The sequence below is a fragment of the Pleurodeles waltl genome, chromosome 3_1 (assembly GCF_031143425.1).
Source record: "Pleurodeles waltl isolate 20211129_DDA chromosome 3_1, aPleWal1.hap1.20221129, whole genome shotgun sequence".
NCBI classification, from domain to species: domain Eukaryota; kingdom Metazoa; phylum Chordata; class Amphibia; order Caudata; family Salamandridae; genus Pleurodeles; species Pleurodeles waltl.
This window is the reverse complement of record NC_090440.1, coordinates 619,273,853-619,289,282: the sequence shown is the minus strand read 5'-3', so window position 1 is coordinate 619,289,282 and position 15,430 is coordinate 619,273,853. Positions and strand designations below refer to the sequence as shown.

General features: G+C 41.5%; 1 protein-coding gene across 2 annotated transcripts in view; it reads left to right on the top strand.

Moving 5' to 3' along the window:
- GATD1 (glutamine amidotransferase class 1 domain containing 1) overlaps window positions 1-15,430 on the top strand; it is a 58,887-nt gene that overhangs the window by 25,170 nt on the left and 18,287 nt on the right. For both annotated transcript variants that reach the window (XM_069223101.1, XM_069223102.1), the window contains exon 2: window positions 4,311-4,387. In XM_069223101.1, the coding sequence (XP_069079202.1) occupies window positions 4,311-4,387 (77 nt within the window). The remainder of the gene's footprint in view (window positions 1-4,310; window positions 4,388-15,430) is intronic.

The window sequence follows — 15,430 nt, the reverse complement described above, 5'->3', positions numbered from 1 at the left end:
AATCTACAGAGTTCCAACAGGGTAGGAAACCATACCTGGGATTGCCAAAACGGGACTATGAGAATGAGAGAGGCATGCTGACGTCTGACGTGTGCTAGGACCCTGTTGATCATGATAAAAGGGGGAAAAGCGTAGTTGAGGGAATGAGACCAATCTTGTAAGAAAGCATCTGATGCCAAGGCTAAGGGATCTGGGCGCCAGCTGTAAAACTGAGGAAGCTGTGTGTTCAGTCTAGATGCGAATAGATCTATGGAAAGCGGGCCCCATAATAATTGTATCTTGTGGAAAACTGAAGGATGAAGTCTCCAATCGCTGGAGTCTCGAAGGTGACGAGAATGCCAAATCTGCCACAGAGTTGAGAACTCCTGGAAGGTACTCTGCATGAACCGAAAGATGGTTTGAAAGGCAGAACTCCCAAAAACTCTTGGCTAAATCCGCCAGAGGCTTGGATTTTGTACCCCGAGATGATTTATGTATCTGACTGCAGAGATATTGTCCATCCTGAGAAGGATTGCACAATGCACTTTGTGTTTTACCAGGCTTCTGATTGCAAAGGAGCCGGCAAGCATCTCTAAACAATTGATGTGCAATTTGGACTCCTCGGTTGACCATGTACCTCCAGTCGAGATGGGACCACACCGGGCTCTCCAACCTAGACGACTTGCATCGGATTCTAACACAAGATCTGGGGCTGATGGAAATATACTTTTCCCGTTCCAAGCATCTAAATGGTCTATCCACCATTGAAGCTCTGTGCGTGACTCTACGTCTAAAGGAACGAGGTCGGAATACGATAGCCCCTTCCGCAAGTGTTGAATCTTCAGTCTTTGAAGTGAGCGGTAATGAAGGGAACCTGGAAAGATTGCCTGGATAGAAGAGGAGAGGAGGCCTACTATTCAAGCTAATGTTCTGAGAGAAATGAGAGAACTGCGCAGAATTTGCAGAATTTCTGATTTTATGGATTGTATTTTTGTCGTAGGCAGAAGAAGGGTAGCCGAAAGGGAATTGATCTGGAATCCCAAGAATTCTATGATTTGGGAGGGTGTTAGGAGAGATTTTTCTCTGTTTATTATGAAACCTAGGTCTTCTAAAAGAGAGCAGGCCGTTTGTAAGTGGCCTAGAAGAGTTTGAGGAGACTGACTTAAAATGAGTATATTTTCTAAGTAAATTAATAGCCTTATCCCCTGAGCCCTTAGAAAAGCAACTACGGGCTTCATGAGCTTGAAGCACCAAGGGGCAGACGATAGACCGAAGGGCAGAGAGGTAAAATGATATGTTTGGCCCAGCCATTGGAACTGAAGGAATTTTCTGAACTCCGGATGTACAGGAACCACTAAGTAAGCATCCTGTAGATCCAGTCTGACCATCCAGTCGTTTTGAAGAAGTATATCTCTGAGGTGGAGAATTGTCTCCAGTTTGAAATGTCGGTATATCACAAACCGATTGAAATGTTTTAGATTGATGACTGGACGCATCTTTTTGTTCTTCTTTTGAACTAGAAAAATTGGGCTGGTAAAACCCAACGGATGAGGACGAGTGATTGAAACCGCTTGTTTTTGTAACAGAGTGTTTACCTCGAGAGATATCAGATGGACCATTTCTGCGGAAAAATGGGGAGGAGGGTGGGAAAAAGCTTGCACCGGAGTAGAATAAAGCTCTATTTTGTAACCTTGCACAGTGTCTAGAACCCACACATCTGCGGTAATTGTTAACCAATTTGATAGAAAATGGAAGATACGACCCCCTGTCGGAAAGAAACCAACATGAGGGCTTACCTGTTGGGTTGGAGGCTCTGGAATGTCTGAAGGACCTGGAACGGTAAGCTCTTCCACGCTGGGGGTAGGATTGTGGTCCGAAATCTTGCTGATAGGAACTGTGGTAACCTCTGGAGCCTTGATTAGCGAATCCGCGGCCGGTAAAGCGACCCCTGCCTCTACTGGCCCTGGCAAAAACACGTTGATGAAACATTTTCCTCATGGACTGTTGAGCTTTGTCCAATGAAGTAAATGTAGCCACGTATTTACTGAGGTCCTTTATGAAAAATTCCCCAAAAAGTTGTCCATCAGTTTGCACGTGAGGTTGCACGGTCGCCAAGTTAATTAATTTGGGATCCAGTTTGATAAGTAGGCCCTTGCTTCGCCCATGAATAAGAGAGGAATTTGCGTTCCCCAGTAGACAGAGGCAGCGCTGAACCCACAACGATAACTCTTCCGGGTCTAAAAAAGTACCTTCCAACCTGGCCGACTCAACCAGATCAAAAATCCTAGTAAGTGGACCAGTAACGTCCAAAAGCTTGTCCTGGCAGGAGGACCACGCTTTGTCCACTCCTTTACGAGGGTCCTTACCCAGCTTAGTAAAGAAGGTCAACATCTGCTGGTCAATAGAAGGAGTAATGGTAGCCTTGTTCGGAAGAACAGGGCGAGGGCATTCCGACTTCAGCTTGGTTCTATAGTTTGTTTGTCTGGAGGTGAAAATTATTTTTGAGCCACATAACGACCCACATGGTCAGCTGGAAACCATTCCGTAGAGTTAGGGTGATGAATATGAGAGGGATCAAACATGGGAAAACCTTCTGAATCAAAGAGAGGGAACAGCTGAGGCAAATTTTGGTTTCTTTGGAGGAGGAACGGAAAAAGAATCATCATCATCCTTGTCAGACACATAACAATCTGAATCCACATCAGGCATGTCCTCATCCGTATTCTGGATGGCGGTAGTAGGAACAGGAAGAACAACATTACGTTCTTTAGATTTATGTTTTAAAGAAGGTTTTGAAGCCATATTGTTAAACTCCTTGGCAGGAGCCTTGTGAGTAACCGCGTCCTCTGACATGTGTGAGATAGACTCACTCTCCTTTTGCGTCACAACACCTGGCTTGGTTGGTGGACGCTGACTGCATTCCCCCGCAGTTTGGGCCGAAGATTTGGATAACAAATTAGAAAAATTGGTTTCTAAATTTTTTGACTATTTTTGTATAGAGGACGAAACTGCCTGATGGACAAAACTACTAATAAAATTACAGAGTTCGTGTCGAATGTCTTCCAAATCAGTAGAAACACCCTGTTCCATTGTGGAAATGTCAGGCTCCATGATAGGAAAATAAATAACTTCTGGAGCTAAAGCCAAACCAAAGAAAAAACCGCAGTAAAAATGCAGAAAATTAAGGCTCTAATAATGTTTCGGAAAAAAAAAAAACTTGTCAGGCAAGCAGGGGTTAATATTCAAGAAAGGGAAGTGAAAGGGCCAAAACTCCTCCCCTGGCCGGGGTTTGTGAAGATAGAGAAACCATTGGCACAACAAGCGTTATTGCCAGACGGGGACTTGCCGGAGTAAGTCGGAGGAGAATGAAATTTCAGGTAAGAAAGACGGAAGACGTGCAAGCGTTTCCTAAGGAATGTCTTTTCTTCAGGAGCAACCCGAATGACGGTTGCTGCTTGAGGCGAAAGAATTCCAGGAATGCCGCCGCACTCACGAAGCGTGCTAGAATGTGGAAAAACGTTCGGCTCAGGAGCAGCATGACCGCTGGTGCCTGGGACCGAACAAAAACTAACAACAAAGCAAGTATTAAAACAAAATGCGGCAACTTGCCGACACCATGGAAATTATATACAGCACGATAGAAGTAACATGCAATGAAAATAACGTTCAGTCAATAATAACGAAGCCAAAGACATGAGAGAAATGAAAAGGCAACTTATCTTGACTGCAGCAGCAAGAAAAGAGGGCTGCTTGCAGTCAAGTGACATCACAATGGCATCGCAGTATTTCCATTGGTTGATATATGTTATACTACGTTTTTAATCCCATTGGCTGTCTGTGTTAAGCCTTTTGGGATTTGTAGTTTCTTCTTGACTGCTGCTGTGTTTATTAAAGCGAGAAAAGAAATGCATAATAGGAGCCTCCGGTCTTGTCATAAAATTAAACTGTACATTACAATATATAATGGGTATCTTTTATGCTCCACTTTTGTGCCACAACCTTAGTCTGTGTACCTAACCCACTTACAGCTAAAATGCTCTAACTCTAGTGTCACCAACAGCTCTTACTCCTTGTGACTTTTGTTGATGATTAGTTTATGGAGTTGAATTTTTCTCATTGATGGATGATAGGAATCCATAATAAGTCTGTACTCTTTTCCTGCTTACGTTGTTGTTGGTGCCTTACTCATGGGATGTTGACAAATGGCATTAAACTAGTAAAATGTCTGAGTGATTTTTAACTCCCAGAAAGTGGCAAAGTGCAACACAACTCCCCCAGTTAGAAAGTACAAACCAGCCCCTTCACTGATGTTTCTCCTTTTTGATTTCTAGGTGTATCTGCACAGTCTTTCCTGAATGCCTTCAATCAAGGAAGTTCAGTCTTCAATCTGCAAGTGGCTACACCTGGGGTAAGAGACCACATGAAAGTCACTTTTTTACTATGCTCATCACTTTAGGATCACCTAATTCTGAATCTTACCTGGATTTCATTGTTTTAATAGACAAGGGAATCAGGGCACCAAGAGATAATGTGATTTGCCCACATCCTTAAACAAATTCAAAAGCAGAAGAGCTGGGATTAGAACTTTGGCCGGGGAAATGACTATGTATCTTCTCCTCACAGCCTTATTATTTTTTATATCTGCTTCTACTTCCTAAATGTCAGCCTTTTAGAAATGCTGCAGCTTTTATGCTTTACCCAATGCGTCATGTCTTAAATGTTCTGACTCTAATGGGAGAACATTTAGAATACTTAAAATTCTTATTTCTCATCATAAGTGGTATATTACCCCAAAAACAAGGTATGTAAAAAAAATATCTGTTGTAGTCTCACCGTTCATAAACATCTTTAGGCTCTTGTTTATAGGTTTTTGAATACTGTGCCTCTAGTGAAAAGTTCCAAACCAAGAGCTTTGGAGCCTGGACTTAACCACAGCTGTGCACGAGAATACGAAGTTTGAGATTCAATTCCAGTTGTAATCCTTGGGTTTCTCTTGTTAATGTCAAGAGGGTACTTTATGGCAATTGTGATAGAGTATTAGTATAGTCCCAGAACCCTTTTAATGCACACAACATCTTGAAGGAACTGTTGAAAGTGCAAGACAGCTCACACCAAGTCTGCCCATCCTCATACAATTCTTAATCAGCGAAGTCACAACCATCCACAACAACATTGTACACGCTCTTCCCAGCTCGCAGGATTGCATCAACCATGTATTCCTCACTCCTGTCATACTCAACAAGTATCAGAAACCTCCCTATACGGCTAAGAATCCATGCTATTCCCAGGACAGTGGGTGTCAATTTGTCAAAATGACAGTGGAAAATGGAGTTCATATGCCCTTCAACTCCTGAGTAATTCACAGTAAGTGAAACCACACGATTTGGCACCTATGACAACAGTAAGTGATGTGTGTCTGTTCACCCGTCTAATTATATCGTAAATGCTAAAACATGTTCATTAAGTGTAATGTTGATATGATCACAAGAAATTAATGAAAGCAGAATCTAATGTAGATACTACCAGTTTAATGACCATATTAGACACCATAGTCACTCTGATTATCTCAGACACCAAAGCTGGATTGTGTGTTCTGGAAGGGTTATGAAACAAAGCATGCTATCTGTGAGTCAAGCTAATTTAAGATGGAGACTGAGTATTTGTAAGACTGAAAAATGTGGATTGTTTGTATATCTTCTAGGCAAAGGGCTCCATTGAGAGCGCGAACAGCAGGGGTGAGGTGGGCAACCCTATCTCATCACTTTGCAAACTGTAACAAAAGCAGAACATTACCTGTTGACCTTTGTTTTTGTGTTTGGACTCTGAAAGTTAGCTGCAATATATTGCTTCATGTTTGGCCACAAGCTGGTTTGATCCAAAGCTGTTGTCAAAAATGTCCATTCAACTCTATCAAACGCATTCCGCATCAGTATTGTCAAGTGCGTATTGGTGCACTCTCCTAAATCAATCCCAATTACAGAGAGGCCGATACACTTCCAGGTATATCTATTTTTAACAGAGTCTGAGCTCAGTTCATTCAACAAGGCTATAGATCTACACACGATGCACTTTTTGGGATCTTGTTCAGGGTTCATTAGCAATATCAGTGTAGACTCTGCCTTTGTGTCATTGACTTCACCTATGTGCAGGACGTGATTGAAACCTTTGGCAAGAGGGAATACAAGCAGACTTTGAAGCATTTTACATAACAGGTTCTGGACTCTGAGCTTTTTTTGCTATACAGGGAATGTAGTCATGGAAACTTTCTATGATATCTGGCATTGATCCCATCTTCTACTATTACCATCAACAATACATTTAATATAATTTATTGTTTGCACCTTTTCAGGTTTATGTGCAAGCAGGTGTTCTGCCTTTTCTCCTCCTTTGTAGTATTTTACCCTTTCAGAGGGCTTTATGAGTTGCCTGCCAGCAGTCAATTTTATGTTGGGCCTCCAGAGCTCAGATCTGGGATTCAGGCAATTATTTCTTTGCTTTCCTAATTGCACGATTGTTGATTTACATGAAATCGTTAAATGTTAACTTTGTGGCATCCATATTCCACTATAACTCAAATACATTTTCCTGAGAGTAATTATCTAAGTTATCTCAGATAAAGGCGTTTATACCAAGACCCAGAACACAGTTTTGTGGACTTGTCAAGAAGGCTTTGAAGCTGGGATGTTTAGATCACAATCTAATCGTAGAGAGACTAAAGATCATAACCTGATAGGTTGCTGTGCTGTTATAGTATCTAGAACTGTCACAGCCAGTGAATGATTGATCAAAAAGAGTTCTGTTCTTTTATAGAATGTATGCATATTTGAATAATATGTGTAGGCCTTGTCCGTTCTGTCATGTATGAACCAAATTTAAGTCCTCTAAATCTCAAAGCAGAGGGATTGGTGTTGGCAGTGAGTGTTGCCTACAGTTCAAACGATCCAAGTTGGGATTCAGCAAAATACTGAAGATGCCTCCCAGTACGAGATCCTCTCTGATGAAGCCAGGCACAGTTAAAAATGGAGCATTATAAAAACTCTTCCTTCCCATCATTAGTAGTGTAAATCAAAAACAATGTATTTTTTCTCTGATTAAGGACAATCTGAAGGCTTATGATCCGCCCATCTTCATCTTTATATTGTGCACCTAGAGAAAAGGAAATTTCTCTCTGAAATAGTATTCCCACTCCCTTGCTGTTAGTAGATAGTGGAGCCATATGATCATAATCTATTGCATCTTCCTTTTTCAAATGAGTTTCTTCTAACATGTCTATGGCCTTAGTGTGTAACCATTTCAGCACTGAGTGCCTTTTCATGGAGGAATTCAGTATCTGGGTATTCAAAGTAGAAATGTTCAGAATTGACACTGGTTTGGGTTCACTTAATGCCTATAGAGGGAATTCCATATGAAAACCTTTGACAACTTTAAATTGTTTTGTTTGATTATGCAACATCACTTTATAATCAGTTGCTATCCCAAAGTCATGTCCAGCCTCCCTATGTGACAGGAATACAAGTCCCCCACTTGCCAACTAGTGCTTCCCACATGCCGCCGCCAATTTAATTTCCCTTTACATTTTTTTTTCTGTAAATAGATAATGAAATAGTAAATCTTAACAATATATATGCAGATGGACCAGGGGTGACACAGTCAATACAAGAAACAAATATTGTTCCAATCCCCAAAAACTGGGTAAAGACCCAGAAGTGCGTGCATCATACAGGCCTGTCTCCCTTCTTCATCAAGTGGTTACATTTTTCACTAACATCTTGACTAACAGATAGGATGCCCTAATTCACTTTCTAATTGAACAAAACCTACTCAGTTTTATTAGATATAGAAAAGGAGGGTGGAACATCTAGTGGAGATGGTGACAATAAAGTACATACCAATGCTTTTGGGAGCCTCAGGTACATAGATGTTCAACACCGTGAGTTGGCCTTATCTTGAGACGGACCTCGAAGAGACAGGATTCAGGCCCAAGTTCTTGGTTTGGGTACTAGGTAGCAACAAGACTCTGAGTGCTAGAGGTAATCAGTGGTAGCCCATCGGACAGCTTTCCCCTAACATGAGGAATGTGGCAATGATGCCCACTTTCCCCACAGGTATCTGCTATGGTGGTGGCATCATTAGCTATATTGCTATAGGATATACATACAAACACCCATAAAAGGGATGGGATTCAGAGGCAAAACATACAAAATAAGTCTCTCTACTGGTGATATATTAATCAAGCTGGCAGAGCAGGTGCTCTTCATACCCACATTGTTGGGCCTATTTTACCACTTCTAGAGGGTCCTAGGGTTTTCGGGTTAACAAGTAGAAATCCATAATCCTAAATATATCGGTGCAACAGGGTAGTAGTGTTGACCTACTTAGACAGAGTTTTCTGCTATAAGGGGCAATAGCAAAGATTAGGTATATAGGGCTAACCCCATAAACAAATTAGAGCACTGATATGCAACCAACTGGCTGCAAATGCACAAACAAATTTTAGAAGACCTGAGATGCTGTACTGTACTTGTCTTGGCTGCATTTATATCCTGGAAAAAACACAACTTACCTCAATTGTTATATTTGTTCCATACCATGCCTGTAGATTTGTATGGACAGGTGGTAGGGCAATGCTCAGCAAGATGGTCTCAATGGCACCCAGAGACCTGGGTGGCAGGGAGGCCTAGGTCGCCCAGACATGCTTAAATATCATCATGCAACACACCTTCAGAAAGTAGCAGTATGGCCTGCTAAAGAAACTGAGAAAATACAACTGTTGAAGGATTGGCCTATAATGGCCAGATTACTAGGGGACGTTGCACTGTGGGGAAAAAAGGCATAGACCATGAAATAAAAGCTGGGGGTCTTGGAGCTGACATTGCTCTCATCACGCAACATGTGGACCCCCGACAGCCTGCACATCTTGGCATCAATATCAGGGGACGCATTTAAAAACTGGAAAAGGGGGAGTGCAAAAAGTTATCATACCTCTTCCATCAGGTCAACATCAAGACATTTTGAAAGTGCAAAACTAATTTCAAGGTCACCCAGCTTGATAGACTGCAGTACTTACAGCCGTGCCGCTGGGGCCTTTAACACACCAGCATAGAAACTGCAACCATACAATTAGCTAAATATGAAACTTGCACTGATAATAGGATGTCTCTTCAGGCTTAATATCAAACATAAATACAGTTCTTTAAGACAATCAGCAGGTACACACTTGGAGTACCAAGACAGATGGGGTTATCACTGGCTTGATCTCAACAGGGAAGGGCTGGTCTAAACTATGGGATATTATGCCAGGCACATATTGAAGCACATGGGCAATCAGCATATACAATCATGGACCAATCATACCTAGCCCTGCAATGTCTATATAGGATCTTTCCTCCAGTTTCTGACAAATGCTGGAGATGCAATTCTAGGGTGAACATCTTCCTGCACCTATGAAGGAAATGTGCATACATTCTACTGTTTCGAAGAGAGATCCTGGGGCTCATCAGTTTGCTTTGGCATACCAGAAGGACCAAAGTTTACCAAGCTTGATGTTGATAGCTTTCAACTGGAAGTCAAAGACAACTTCAGGTATAGCACAATTGTTTCTCTCACTCTGGCAGTTGATTGCAATAGAGAAGCTGCCTCACAGTCTTATGGATACCTACAATTAATTTGGCTAAATATGGAACCCATTAATGGCACATTGCGTGAAACTGAAGAATTCTTGTTTTGCTCCTGAACCCCTGAAAGCATTGTAGATATTCTTGTAGCCACTCCGTGAATGTCAAAATAGCAATGAATCTGGACAAGCTTAGATACCATCAAATGGCAACAGAGGCAGTGACTCTATAAAATTTATTTCAGTGTGCTGTCTCAGTGGAAGGTCTATCTTGCTTCCAAATGATGGAAGAAGAGTTTGGGGGCAGGGGTGCACTTGCAATAATTTAACAAAATGATAGTAGCGTGTGTCTTGTGTCAAGTCGAAACTTTCTTGAAATTTTCTAAAACAAATTACATTTTACTGCCAACCAAAACCACAATAAACAAGCATTGGCAATGCTGACAGATCCACCTTATGAATGAATATGTCTTTTGCATCACTGAAGGGTTTAGACCCACAGTAAATCTTCATACATACACTTTGTCACTCATCTTTGCACTCCACTGACTCATTCTTCCATTCACCCTGTGACACAACGAAACTCAACAACATATGGCAGCTAAATTAAAAGAATACAAGAATCAAAAAGAAAACATGCTGCCTTCTAAACACGGTGGGCATGTTTGCAATAACAAAACTAAACGTAGAGGCAGATGTATGTTTTGCAAAGGTATTGTAAAAAGTCTATCACTGTTTTCAAGTTTAAGCATGGCCGCCACATATAAGCCAACATGTTGGCCATCTTGAAATGGTAAAACAACAATACACCATGGACAGCAGCATTATTCAGTGATCTCCTGGTTTAGAGAAAGTACCCACTTGCAATGTGGTGCACTGCAAATGAAATGAGCGGCAAACAAGCAACTCATTAGCACTGCCTGGTGAGCAGTAGAATGTTCTTACGAAATATGAAGAAGAAAAGTAAAGAAATGAAAGGGGAAGTATAAAAGGAAACAATTTAAAACTAAAGGACCAGGCACCCAGTACTATACTGAAACACACTAATTTTTAGGTAAATAAACATGTGGTAAACAAAATGCCACCATTTACAGGAAAAACGAGAAAATGACTAATGCAGCCTGAACCACTAAGCAGTTCGCTGTCATGGACGGAAGCAAAGTGTAAATGACACACAGGCAGCCTAATGGCAGAACAGAGTGGACCCAAAGGACTGTAGTAGTTATCAATGACTTATCACCATAACCAACTGAGGCCTCCTGTACTGAGCATAAGCATTCCCACAAGGCACATATTAGGCATAAAATTACATAGTATACAAAATTACAGTTGGCAAAGCAAAATACTCTTAAGAGGGTCTAACAAGGATTCTGGCTGTACACAATTTCGTTTGTCAGAGCGGATAACCAGCACCAAAATTCTTACCTACTATGGTAATCTGTGAGATTCCATGTAAGAAAATACCTATCTGTAGGCTTTAATACAGAGTAAATACAATCTACCCTTTAATGACTAATTACTTTAAAATATGCTTTTCACAATCAGTTTGTCAGGCTTTCTGCCTTTATCGTAACATTTGATTATAAACAATCAAGCCTAAAACCTTTATCATTCATTGGCTTGTCACCATAAGCAACTCAGACGTATTGTTTTGGTCCCCACAAGGCAACCATCAGGTATACCATTATAAAATTACAAATATGTACAAAATACAGTTGTTAAAACAATTAAAAAATCCCTACTAATAGATCCTAATACGTGTTACCATAATGCAAATCATCTATCCCCGTAGTTTGATAAGGTAAGGACACCAGCATCAAAATCCTTGACTACTACAATAATCTGCGAGATTCCATGTAACAAAGTGCCTTCAGACATGCGTTATTTAGCACTGTGTGTTAAAAAAAACACCCTTAAAAGCTGCTTACCTTTAATGCATACTTTTCACAATAAGTAAAGCCTACTTGCTTTGTCACAAGTTTTCATTTAAACAGATCACATGTAAGGAACCTGACCTAACCTTTCCCATTGAACTGATAACACCTTTACCTTTTACTAATGGCTTGAAAATGCATACATCCCATACCTAAAGAAGTGTGCAGAAGCTGGCAAGAAGTGTTCAGAGGCTGGCAGCCTTCAAGCATACATTAATAGAATTACAAATATGTACAAAATCACAGTTGGCACACAATATACAGTATCTCAGTAGGGTCTAACAAGAATCCTCACAGTGAAATTTTACTCCCAGGTTTTGTCAGATTTGGTGACTAACACCGTAACCCTTGCCTACAATCATAGTATGTGAGAGTACATGTAACCAAATGCTTTTCTAGGGACTGTAACATAATGTTACACTAATCCACTGTTGGGGGCCTACTAGCTTTATTATATGCTTTTCACAATAAGTAAGCCAGGCCTACTGCTTTGTCATACATTTTCATAATAAACAGGCCAGACATATGGCATCTGGCATAATCTTTCACTACACACCGATCAAGCCTATAGCTGTTAGCCACATAGATAATGACTGCCTTACTCCTTTATTTCTGTTGCCTGAGAAAAACACTAAATTATCTAGTTATCTTAGACACTTTAATAGCATTACAAAATCATGTGTGTGATCCTGAAAGTTCAAGCTCAGGTAGCTGGATAATAAACAAATTGATCACAGCTATGTTGAAACAAGCACTTTTTTTGTGTGGAAGCACACACCTTCCGTTCAAATAAAATATGTACCCCTGGCTCTTAACATGTGAGCAGAGCCAAAGCACCTAGCCTGGTGGTTCTCACATATTTGGCGACAGCTGCGCTGTTGAGCCAGATCATAAAAACGCTATCCACTGACAGACTGAAAAAAGAAAAAGCACTCAACCCATGGTAAAGATATAAGCAACAAAACAATTGAAACAATAGTTTTGCGTACCTAAATGAAAGGGTACCTCCTCAGTATCTTTGGGGCCCCTATCCTAGCATAGTCGTACATAACCTAGGCTTAAGTCGCAACCAATGGCGTTATATCACTCAAGTTGTCTAATGCTCCTCCAGTAGCCTAAGCAAGCAAATACAGTTAGCCTAGTCAAATAAGGAACCGGGACACCGGCCTTCATTAAGCCTTCATCAGCTAAAGCTTGTAATGTATCCTTTACTTGTCTTCTCTAACATGGGTCACTTGCTGTTCTCTGCTTGATCTATATTTCCTGCCTGTGAGAGCTAGCTTGGACGGTTCGGTGACTTGATCATCGGCTTTCAGGAATAAGAATTGTTTTACCTCTTCCGTAGGTCGAGTGGACTGTGCCTTACCTTTAAGGAAAACATCATGCAAGAAGGGAAAGCCCTACCTATACGGGTGTGGTGATCAGTTGCATGTTCCAGTGGTGTCACCACGTATACATCTTGATAAAGGGATGTTATGATGCCATAGAATTGTGTTAGATCAGCAGATATTATTGATTTGAAAAGATGAGAACACCTTGTGATTGAGATCTAGAATAATGCTACTATTTTTGAGGGCCTGCAAGATGTGTCAGAATAACTGTTGGGCATATGACTTAAGGTCAGCTTTGGGGATTTCATTTTTAATCTCACAAATGTGACTGTTATTGTGCCTATTCCTGTTCTCTCCATTATCGAACTTCTCTAAGAGTGACAGATATTTGCTTTCCATGTGCATTGCTCACTCTGCTAAATTGTTTTGGGAATGAGCCTATTCACCCATGTTCGTTTCCACCTAATGGGTTTCTGTTTCCTCCAGGAAATGATCATGGTCTTTTAAGCATTTATTATTTCTTTCTAATGGCTACTAGTTTTTTCTTGAATTCCTGCATGAGGAACTGTATATTCCTCTTTCATGTTGGTCATTTCTGGTCGGGGTTTCACTCAGGAGAACAGACCATTCTGCCTCAACTCTCCTATTGGATTTTGAGGATTGTAAGCGTTCTTTGATAGCTGCATCTCTCATAGTTTTGGGCTTGATAACTCATTTGTACAGTCCCAGGTGTTAGGTGGCTGGAGGGTAAATATGAAACATCAACTCATGGGTCCCTGCTGAGATTAGCAATCTTGGGTCGCGTCAGAACAACCCCTCAAGGAGCACTCATTACTACAGGATATGGTTGTACAGAATTATATCTGGATTTGGGCTCTAATGTGAATTATCAATGGCACAGTTTCACTAGGAATTACTAACTCAAGCTAGCAGCACAGATTCAGTATTTGTACAACAGCTGTAGCTCCATTTCTAAATTATAGGCTGTCTCATCTCGCTCTTGTTGGCCCATTGCAGGGGAAGATGCATGCTCCAGGTGTGCGCTTCAGGCCTTGTTGATCATCTCTCTCTCCCACTGGCATCAGCCATAACGAATGGATCAGGAAAAATCTCCAGAGCCGCTCCCCAGTGGATGAGGAGCAGCAGTCCATCAGGCTCAACTCAGTTGACTCCCACAAGCTACAGTTATATTTCGCTGTTCTCCTGTGCTGTGTGGTGAGGCCTTTCTTGGGCAGAGTTCAAAACCCGGATCCATGGGAGAACTCCCACCACTCCTGCACACCCGTCACATGCCACTTTGTGGGTCCGGACGAAACACATTGAACTCCAAGCCAGTCTTTCAAAGTGGAGCTGGCATCACTAGTAGCAGGTGTGCTTGGTCATCTTGGGGTCAGTAAGCCATACACCAGGGTGTTGGTAGCTTATACTTCAGCAGATCCCTGTGGTGTTCTTGACTCATCCCCCCAGCCATGGTTTCCACTGGATCCCATTCACTGCCTTATCATAGCAGAGAGGCAATTGGCAGCACCAGGTGAAAATTATAGCTAAGAAACAACTATTCTGACAGCTCCAGCTTAGAACTCATGAAACACATCTTACGCTTTTTGAGGTTTACCTGTTTCCACTCTGGAAGACCGTTGGCACTGGTCTTCTTCCTAAATCTGGAAAAATAGTCAGACCTGAACATGTCACAACTTACTCAAAGTTTGAGGGCAATAGCTGCTTGGGTGTAACATAATCACCTGAAGCTCTACTCCTGAAAAGACAAGATCTTCCCTCACTTGGCATTCTCCAGGGTTCCTGCCTCTAGAGATCTTGTGTTATCAGGACACTACTATTGCAGTAGGCTTCATATTGGGTTCACAAGGCACCTACTCAGGAAATTCCAAAGGATGCAGAATGCAGCAGCAAGACAAGTGTTGTAGTTTGTCAGCAGAATCAAACCCTTTGCCTTCATGGCCTTGTATTAGCTCTGTATTACTAGAACAATCTCATTCAAAGCTTTCTGCATTGACTACCGGGTGATCCAAGGAATGCAATCCAACTCTCCTCAACAGACCTGCACACCCTGGAACATGCGGCTGAGAACAATAATGATAGTGAGCAACCAGCTTGAGTTTAGAAGGCTTAGAAAGAAACCTACAGTCTCCTACACCAGTCTGTATATACAAGTCACAATTCTATCTCCGACTCTCCTTTTTACTGCAGTCCTCTCACCATCGTGCTCTATGTTACTCATTAACATGCTTATGCGCAGCAGTGTTCAACAACACCATGCCTACACTGCATCTCCAAACCTCACACACCTCACCAAGCATTTCCTATACACGTCTAACTACAACAAACTCACTATTAACCATGCACTCCGAAGGGCACCCAGGAACCAAATACAAATCAGAGCAATTCACAGTTTTGGCAAGAATACAAAGCATAATGTAAATCATACAGTTGGAGTACCTACTTCCTTGACCACCTAGAACACGTTTTGGGCCTCTCAGGCATACGAAAACGCTATACAAATACCTATAAAGCATTGTGCACACATCTCATTCAAGCAGCTGGGCTCTGTCCTT